This window comes from Silene latifolia, chromosome 7, assembly GCF_048544455.1.
Source record: "Silene latifolia isolate original U9 population chromosome 7, ASM4854445v1, whole genome shotgun sequence".
NCBI classification, from domain to species: domain Eukaryota; kingdom Viridiplantae; phylum Streptophyta; class Magnoliopsida; order Caryophyllales; family Caryophyllaceae; genus Silene; species Silene latifolia.
In genome coordinates this window covers 36195124-36205230 of record NC_133532.1, presented here as the reverse complement: position 1 = coordinate 36205230, position 10107 = coordinate 36195124, and the positions used below count along the sequence as shown (strand labels likewise).

At 36.8% G+C, this 10107-nt stretch overlaps 2 protein-coding genes across 2 annotated transcripts; both read left to right on the top strand.

The window, feature by feature from the left end:
* Positions 1–271: 271 nt before the first annotated feature.
* Positions 272–1753, top strand: LOC141589963 (uncharacterized). The gene is made up of 3 exons (XM_074410581.1): positions 272–460; positions 808–1085; positions 1501–1753. The coding sequence occupies exons 1-3, from the start codon at positions 272–274 to the stop codon at positions 1751–1753; spliced, it is 720 nt and encodes a 239-aa protein (XP_074266682.1).
* A 21-nt stretch (positions 1754–1774) lies between these two features.
* On the top strand, positions 1775–2212 carry LOC141589962 (uncharacterized). Its single transcript, XM_074410580.1, has one exon. The coding sequence runs from the start codon at positions 1775–1777 to the stop codon at positions 2210–2212; it is 438 nt and encodes a 145-aa protein (XP_074266681.1).
* Positions 2213–10107: the final 7895 nt, after the last annotated feature.

Sequence of the window (10107 nt, the reverse complement as noted above, 5' to 3'; positions counted from 1 at the left end):
GGATGAACATGCACAACATCTTCATTTGGTATTAGAGACTCTAAGGAAGCAAAAATGGTTTGCAAATTTTTCGAAATGCAAAATTTGGCTTAAGGAAATTGCATTTTTAGGACATGTCATTTCTGGTGAGGGCGTCAGTGTCGATCCAGCTAAAGTTCAAGCAGTTGTGGATTAGGAAAGCCCTAAGAATATGAGTGTGATTAGAAGTTTCTTGGGTTTGGCAGGCTACTACCGTAGGTTCATTAAATATTTTTCCGAGGTGGCAAAACCAATGACTTTCTTACTAAAGAAGGAATCAAAATTTACGTGGTCTAGTGCCTGCGAAGAGGCGTTTCAAGAGCTGAAGTGGAGATTGACATCAGCACCAATTCTAACATTACCCGAGGAAAGTATCGGATTTGATGTCTATAGTGACGCGTCAAAGAATGGTCTAGGTTGTGTCCTAATGCAGAATGGAAAGGTTGTGGCTTATACGTCAAGGAAAATAAAGCAAAGTGAAAAGAACTATCCGACTCATGTTCTCGAGTAGGCAGTTGTAGTTTTTGCCCTCAAGATTTGGAGACACTACCTCTATGGAGTTTCATGCAACTTTTATACAGATTAAAAAAGCTTAAAATACATTTTCACACAAAGGGATTTAAATGCGAGGTAAAGGAGATGGTTAGAGTTGATAAATGATTATAACCTTCAGCTACAGTACCATGAAGGTAAGGCCAATATGGTGGCTGATGCATTAAGTAGGAAGGAAAACACACGCTAAATGTGGCTCTAGTGTTGCCTAATGAACTTTGCCCTCAATTTAAAAAGCTAAATTTGGAAGTGGTCCGTGAAGGGAGTGCCAACTTGAGTGTTATAACAGCGGAACCTGAAATCTACCATGAGATGAGAGAGAAGCAACGAGAGGATGCAATACTCGAAGGTTTACGTGCCAAGGCTGGAGAAGCTAAGGAATTCAATATTTGGGCAGATGGGAGTTTCAGATTTCATGGGAGATGGTGTGTTCCTAACTATGATGTGCTCAAAAGAAAGATTATACAAGAGGCTCATAGAACACCATACTCTGTTCACCCGGGTGGGGATAAGATGTATAAAGATTTGAAGAAATTCTTTTGGTGGCCTAATATGAAAAGAGAGATCGCTTATTTTGTGGCCTAATGCCTCACTTGTCAAAAGGTGAAGTTTGAGCATCAAAGACTCGGTAGTATTTTGCAGCCGTTGGAAATACCGGTGTGGAAATCGGATTCAATTTCCAAGGATGCCGACAGGAAAGAATGCCATTTGGGTTGTTGTTGATCGGTTGACTAAAGTAGCTCTTTTCATTCCAATGAAAGAAACGTGGAAGATGGCGATGGCATACCAAAGATAAGTTGTTAGATTACATGGTGTTCTGAAAGATATAGTTTCCGATCGTAACCCACGATATTGTTCGCATTTTTGGAGGAAACTTCAAGAGGCTTTGGGCAGTAAGCTAAAGTTGAGTACGACATTTCATGCCACTAGAGATGGACAGACGGAGCGTACTATTCAAACGTTAGAGGATATGCTTCGAGCTTGTGCATTAGAGTTTCAAGCCGGTTGGGATAAAAGTCTTTCCTTTGTTGAGTTCTCTTACAATAACAGTTTTCACTCCAGCATTAAGATGGTGCCATTTAAAGCTTTATATGGGAGAAAATGTCGAAGCCCGTTGTGTTGGAATGATATAAGTGAAGCTGCGGTTCTTGGACCCGAAATGATTCAAGAATCCATTGAGTAAGTTAAGCTAATTCGGGAAAAGATGAAGGCAGCTCAGGACCGACAAAAGTCGTATGCCTACTTGCGTCGAAGGCCAATTAAGTACCAAGTTGGAGACAAGGTATTCTTGAATGTGTCACCTATGAAAAGGGTGAAGAGATTCGGTATTAAGGGCAAGTTGAGCCCCAAGTTTATTGGACCTTATGAGGTACTTGAGCGGATTGGAGAGGTAGCTTATAAGTTAGCATTATCCCCAAATTTGTCTAAGGTTCATAATGTCTTTCATGTGTCTCAATTAAGGAGATATCGTAGTGACCCCTCCCACGTACTTCAGTCAGATGTGGTCGAGGTGGAACCAAACCTCACTTATAAGGAGCAACCCGTACGTATCCTTGATAGGAAAGATAAGACTCTAAGGAATAAGGTCATTCCACTGGTAAAGGTTTTGTGGCGCAGCCAAAAGTTTGAAGAGGCTACATAAGAAACTGAAGCATCTATGCGGGAGAGATATCCGCAACTATTCGATTTGGGTAACCCTTCTATTTTAAGTTTCGATGACGAAACTTTTCTTAAGGGGGTAGGGTTGTAACACCCCGTAATTTTCACGTCATCCTATATAATTAAACTCCTATTTTAAATAATAAGAATGATTCACAATAAAATCTTATCCTTTAAAATCTATTATTTTTCGACAATGATATCCAAATACCCATCTTAAACTTACACTCCTCAAACTAGCGAAAAACTACTTCATCGTTGATCCTGATTTTATGATATTAAAGACAGATTTAGCTCTTGGTCATAAAATGAAAGTTGTATATTTTTCTCTTAGCTTTCCAACGCCACCAAAAGCACCTTAATCGGAGTTCTGTAGAGGAAAATGTGCCCTAAATACGAAAGGCTGTGGCAGAAATCCGCGAACAAGACCCACACTCGTTATTCCTCTTTTCACCTTGATTCATCATTACCTCATCACCTAGGCACATGGCAAGTTGACAACTTGATTTTTCCTTGGAGCCCAAGGCCTACCCTCATAGGCATGTGACTACTTTACCTAAAGTAATAGCCTAAATACTAGCCTTAATCATTTCTACCACTCACTCTTTATTAGCTTCCTATTACCTACAAGTTAGACATAATCATTCTACAAAATTTCCTCTCTAAATTCTTCACTTGGTCGTAGCTTTCATAACCCATCTCCAACATTCATTTCTTTCAATCTCACATCGCTTTCATCCTATTATTTGTAAGTGTAGGGCTTGATTGTTTACTTCTTATTCTTTTACTAGTTTTATTAGATTAGTTTTTGATTTTTTTTTTTCCTTCTTATGTTTCTTCAAGTAGGTGAGCAGGAGACCTTGGTTGAAGAAAATCATTTGGGTTAATCTTATTATACTATCTTACTTACTTACTAGTATTAATCTCTATCAAGGTAACTAGGTTTTCTCCTTTCGATGATTTTTGAATTTCAAGTGCTTTTTATGAGGTTGTAATAAGATTGATGATATATAAGATGTTTAAAATCATGGAAATATATGAGATTCATGATTCATATAATAAATAGTAGTTTTTATTATTTTGTGATGAATATATATACTTATTTGATGTTTTATATGATTTATTTGTATTTTTATGTGATTTAACAATCTAATCAATATTTTAAATATATAGATGATTATGAAAAATATATTTTTGATTATATTCTGATTTATTATCATTATTTACGAGTTTGCATGTGATTATTTGAGTTGTATAGTTATTATATATTTATTTGTTGTTATTTGACATTTAATTACAGTTTTATGTGATAGTCGTCTAGTAAATATATAAAACATAAAATTAATTTCTAAAATTTACTTCTTTAATTTTATTCTGGCCTATTATAATATATATATAGTATTTAAATTAATTATTTGAGTTTTATGATTATTATTGCTCTTATTTAATATATATTCGTATTTTATGCAATAAATCTCTAGTAAATGTGTAAAATATATAAAAAAAATGTGAAAATTGAATGTTTCATCATAGGATGACTTATTTTAGTGTATTAAAGTTTTGCATGTCGATGTTTTAATGTTTTTTTATAATTACCTTTTAAATTTATAACTAATTAGTTCATAAATAAAGTTTAATTGTCTTATTATAATAAATAAAAATAAAATATTTACTGTTTATTTTTATGCATATTCTGTCCCAAACTTATGAAAAATAAATTACTAATGGTCGAGACATAATTTGCTTAATTATTTATTTATTTATGCATGAAATCGCCTATTAAATGCTATTTTAAGTTAAATATATCAAACGGGGTTAAATAATTTATTAGGTACTGTTTTTATTGAATTAATACCTCCCTAAAATGTCTAGTAATTTTTCATGGGCAAAATATAATTTTTTTTTAATTGTTTAAAATTAATAGTATAACCCTTGTGTTTAATTAACGAATTTAATAAATGTTTGTTAAGTAAATAGGTAATAACATATTTGATGGTATCATGTCTTGTAAATATATTCTCCAAAACAATATTTATAATGTGAGATTGCAACAAATTTATGTATTAGGAATTGATTGATTGTTCTACAATGTTAAATGTCATGTATATATACACTTATTGTGATATTGTCTTTCGTAAATTTTATATTGACATGAGTGACTCTTGTTTTGTATTGGAAAAATTGAACTTATGCTCTAGCTTTGATGACCATTTATTGAAAATAATTTGATATTATTTATCGCTTGGTTATGAGTATTTTGGCATGTTAACATGAGGTTATTCATGGTGCCTATTTATTATCTTTTGGACCTTGTTCCATTTTATACATGGTTTATCTAGAGTATAAGATATCGAATAGATTTTAGGTTATTGGTCTACTTGCGATGAGCAATATCAAACTTGGTAAGTTTCGGGTTATTGGCCTACCTAGTACCCTGGCATGGTTTCAGGTTATTGGTCTGCTATGGGTTGACCGTCCTTTTTGGATACTCTTATAAGTCTATGTATATGTCGTTTGGGGGTCAAGGGTCCTCACTTTTACGCCATGACTGTTTAAGGGTCCGCACATTTACGCCTTAACTAGACATTATGTCCCTCGAGAGTCTAGCCAGTCTTAGACATTAGTTGAGGTTATGTGTCCCGCCGTAGGGTTATTTTGGTGTCAGGTTATTGACACCAAGGTTTAGGGTTTCAGGTTATTGGCCGTAGACAGTGCTCATTCTTGTCTCGTGTTATTCTATGTATTTATGGTCCAAGTTTTAGACGTTTATATCACTCGTATATTTTCATTACTCATTTCATACGTCATTCAGGTAAATTTGTTTTATTCCTTTTCATTATGACCACATTTTTCACAGTATTTCATATCATCATGTAAGTAACATGAAATTCGTAACTTGGTGACACATTTTAAATAATCATGTGGTATCACTTTTATGGCTTGTTATTACTCACTCATTGCTGATTATATACTTTGATATTTAATAACTATGAAGTTCACATGTTTTCATATTTTAAATAAATTATATGTTTTCTCTTATTATTTGCTCATAATTGTTGCCTGATTTTTCTTAAGTCATGGCTAGGAGGACTCCTAGTTACTCCCCACTGACGGTGGTTGTTGATATTTTTTTTCCAGAATGATGTGGTACTTGGTCATGGATGTGTTTTGAGAGAGAGATAATAAATAATAATTATGATGTTTAGTAATCGAACCTTGTTGTTTTATTTATGACGATTTTTCATTCCCGAGAGTAGTTGTATGCATAGTTGACTATTACTTTATCTATTTTGGTAGCACCCGGATTTATCGTCATGGTGTTTCGCCACCATGGACTTTTATTAATATAAAATGCAATATTTATGTAGCTTATTTGTATTATTAAATCTGGGGTTGTTACATCAATAATTCACTGCAAATAAGAGGGTGACACCCAAGTAGAAGCATGCATTGCACCTGGCGAGAGTCACTCCTTTGACTTGGCCACGAACAAGCTCAGTCGCGGGAATCCATTGCCGACGACCGATCTGTCGAAGAACACGGTCCGGATAGATATGGGTGGACCACTCCAATCCCAAAAGAGTGAGATGTCTGGTTCTATCAGTTTCAAACAAACCAGTAACTCCAGTAAGGCGAAGCCAGGGTAAAGCCCATCTAACATGTAACCCAGCATTGGCAGAAAGCCGTTGTCGCCAGAAAGGCTCCTTCTTCCCAGTAGAAAATTGGCGATGATGAGAAGTTAAGCTTCTCACTTCATATGTACCCGGATCTTTCGGTGGATCAACCAACTCGAGTCTTTCACATAGCCAGATCTGTGAAAAGGACCGAGAAAGCGAATCAAACTACAGGAAATGATTTCAAAACCCACTGAAAAGAAAGGAGGTGGGAAAAAGAAAAAAAAAAGAAAAGAGGAAAAAAGAAAAAAAAACAAAAAGACGAAAAGAAAAAAGAAAAAGAAAAAAGAAAGGCAAAATACATACCTTTAGAAGACGGGTTGATCGAGTATAAGCAAGGTTCGGGTTGGCCTTCCGAGCATCTAGCCCCGCAATGATTTCAGCAAGAATGAGCCAAGTTAGGCTCCTATGTTGCTCCATATGTTCAACAATTCGGATGAACTTCGCTTTACCGTAACCTGTTGGTACCTCGATATGCCCTTCAAAAGCATAAAGATGAAGCATAATCAATCCAAAAGCCCTAGGACGGAATGCCGCAGGAATCAATGGGTCGTCAACATGACCAAACTTCTGAGCAATAGCGAGTAAGTTTACTCGTTCCCCATCAACGAAGGCATGTGCCTCATCACGTGACAAACCAAGGAAATCACAATACTTGTTAGCCCATCGCCTCTGAAAGTCGGGAATAACGGGAGTTAACTCAATCTTCCAACCTCATAGAATGGCAATTTCTTCCGGAAAGGGACAAATCTCTTCTTCTGGAAAAGCAAAAACATGATGGGTAGGGTTTCAAAATTTTATGCATTCATCAAGAAAGACAGTTTCGGGCAAGACATGCCTCAACGGGACTAATTGTTTCAATCCCTTATCAACAAGTATTTGAGAATCCAATCCTTTGAAATCAGAAGCCCAAGATGACATGGTTTTTCGAAGAGAATTCATGCTTAACAAAAGTTTTTGTGAAGAAAAGAAGAAGTTATAATTTACCTCATGTTATAATCTCCTTATATAGGAAAAACAAGGAGAGAATTCCATGGGTTTTAGGAAAGTCCTTGCATGCCACCCAAGCTATCCGGCCGAAGCCTTGGGGGCGCGGGCTTCCGGGTTTCCTTACATCTCTTTATCGCTTGTTGCACCAAAGTTCGTTGTCACGGGCTTTGTTTCGCGGGCCAGAATGGCCAATCTACATTTTTTTATCCCCAGCATGTCCATGGTTGAATTAAGAAACTCGTATGCACTTACAGTTTTTTTTATGTTTTACGGGTTATGTCTTGCCCATGTCATATACGGGTCAATCCCCGATTCAGAAACTCGAAACATCTTTGCTCATCGTTTCGCTATTAAACCTCAAAAATTCAAATGTCCCGGGCAAAGCCCATTTTCAAAGTGAAACTTTAGCTTCGGGCGAGGCCCATATTCAAAGTAAAATGATCCCGGGCGAAGCCCATTTTCAAAGTGAAACTTTGGCCCCGGGAAAAAGCCCGTATTCAATGTTCCAGGTGAAACCCATTTTCAAACTTTAGCTCCGGGCGAAGCCCATTTTCAAGATGTCAATTCCGGGTGAAGCCCATCTTCGCAAACAAGTCGGGTAAGAAACCCAATTCAACGTTTAGTCCGGGCCTTGGGCCTATCCATCAATGTGTTGGCTATGATTTCCGAAAGTTCGGGATAACATTATGTGATTTTCTGTTATGACATATGTCCATGTTTAAACAGGTATGTTTCAGCTAAGCACCCTAAAGTCAGAAACTTTAGACCAAAAGCAACTCGGGGCTCTGTTCGCTTTCCAGCTCCAGAGACCGCCACAATGATGTACGGAGAAGTCTCCAACAAGGAATGTAATCCGCGTCGGATTACTAAGATAAAAATATTTCCTAGCAGAATGCAACGAGTGATATTACAACAATACTACTCAAAGTTGCGCACCAGGAATTACAGCTCAAGTGAGCTATGACCATGAAAACTGTTAACTCTAGTGGGTGACATTATGGGTGATGTGACTCATATTTGCACACATTTAGTCCCCTATTGAGCCTATTTTGCATGGTATTATAACATTTTATGGCCATTTTATCCGTCAAAACCTTCCTATTTGCTTTTCTAGCGCATTTCATATGTTTTGTAGAAAATGAGATAAATGAGGCGGAATTTCCCCCTCTTGCATGCATATTTGGAACATTTTTGATGATATTGGATAGACTAGTATGAAGAGGAGGCAAGAATGATGACCAAGGATGTAGGAATAAAGAGTATATAGAAGGATCATAGGGTTAAAAGTAAGAATGACGAGAGGGAAGGCATTACAAGAATAAATTGCTCAAAACCCAAACCAAGAGTTGCTCCTTTGGCTCTGAAAGTATGCTAGATGGAACGGCGTCGAAAAAACAAGTGATCTAGGCTTTTGAATTACTCCAATAGGAGTCCGGATGAGAAAATGACGTCCGTTTTACAATCCGAGGTCAAACAAAGAAGCTGTCCGCCAATCCGCTCGTCCCGAGACTCAAGACGCTCGGATTCCTGAGACCCAATCCGCTCGTCTTCCCCTCAAGACGCTCGGATTCCTGAGACCCAATACGCTCGTCTTCCCCTCAAGACGCTCGGATTGTTAGACAGAAAGAAAAGATAAATACACAGCCCAGAATCCGAGCGTCCCGAGACCAATCCGCTCGGATTCTCTTACAGCTCTTACGTTCTCTTCCTTCTCCATGAAAGATGCGCATATTTTTGAAAGACTAGCAAAAAGGAGACCGGCATCTCTCCGAAAGACTAGCGATTCCCTACTCAACAATTACCATTGTTAATTACTATTTTACCCTTGCTTAACCTAATGATTCCCTACTATAAATACCCCATTTGTTAATAATCAAAGCATGAAGTTTTTAGAGGAGAGAGCCTCCACATTAGAAATTCCTCTTAGATTAGATTAGAAGTAGATTTGAATAAATTACTCTTTAATCTTTCCACAAATTACACATTAATGTTTCCTTAATTATTGTTCAAGTTTGTTACTTTTGGGTAATTGAAGATTATTGGGTTATCTTTGGAGGATTGACAACCCTTCATCAATCAATCAAGTTTCTTCTATTATTCTTTGCTTTATTATTTGGATCATCTCAAGTTTGGTATAATTCCTTTACCCTTTAATCTTTATTGTTCATTTCTTCATTCTATTATCATGTTTATACTTGTTGTGATGATTGACACCATTAATGACATGTTTCTCATGATAATGAGTGAGTAATCTTTTAGCTAGGATTAGTGGGTAATTAGGGGAAACCAACATGGGATTGATTCATGCTTAATCTAATATGTTCACATGATTAAATTGCTTGCTTGTTGTAATGTCAACTTTATGCACATGTTATGTTTGATGAAATGCTAAGCCTATGAATCCTTGCATTTACAACCATCTCTTATCTACTCAACTTGACTTGTAAGATATAAACCAACTCGAGTCTTGTTAAGACCATGCATAAAAGTTGAATAGGAGGAAAGTAAGTCGACTTGTAGGTGTTGTACAATCTAATCGATTCGGCTCCGGGACCCAACTCTTCCTATGAACCGTAAGACATAAACCAACTTGGTTCCTCCACAACAATAATTGCTTGCAACTTTGTGAACATGTTTGTATGATCAACACCATGAATCCCATATGACCCCATGATATCCTAGCACTTTAAATTATTTGTTTACATCCTTCCTTTTATTGCTTGTTTTAATTTATCGCTTTTATTAGTCTAGAACATAACTACAAACCCAAATCAATTGTGACACTAGCATAAATTGAGATAGATAGACTTAGAACACAAAGCACACCGTCCCATGGATCGACCTCGACTTACCGCTAACTAGTTCTTTGTTGAGTATTATAAATGTGTTTGATTGGATGTGACCCGACGACATCACCCACATCAAAATGGCGCCGTTGCCGGGGATGGTGCTATGTGATTAAGTTCTTACTTGTTTGTCTATTTTGATTTTGCTTTCACCTTGAGGAACTTGTTCCTCAAGGATTGTTCTTACCGTTTTTGTGTAGTTTCCATGCTTGTAGTTGTTTCCTCGTCTTAGCTATGATGGCTCAAGACTTGACATATGGAGTACGTGTTGGATATTTTGAGTATGACTATGGGTATGGGGAGTTTGAGAAGCAAGTCAACACAAACCTACTTACAACTCATACAATGAAAATCCTAACCACTACCCC

What these genes read in the sequence shown, in the direction of transcription:
- LOC141589963 (XM_074410581.1), top strand. Translation starts at nt 272, where the DNA reads ATGACTTTCTTACTAAAGAAGGAATCAAAATTTACGTGGTCTAGTGCC. An exon ending in TCCTAATGCAGAATGGAAAG is followed by an intron (nt 461 to 807) that starts GTTGTGGCTTAT and finishes CAATTTAAAAAG; the next exon opens with CTAAATTTGGAAGTGGTCCG. An exon ending in CACCCGGGTGGGGATAAGAT is followed by an intron (nt 1,086 to 1,500) that starts GTATAAAGATTT and finishes TCATGCCACTAG; the next exon opens with AGATGGACAGACGGAGCGTA.
- LOC141589962 (XM_074410580.1), top strand. Translation starts at nt 1,775, where the DNA reads ATGAAGGCAGCTCAGGACCGACAAAAGTCGTATGCCTACTTGCGTCGA.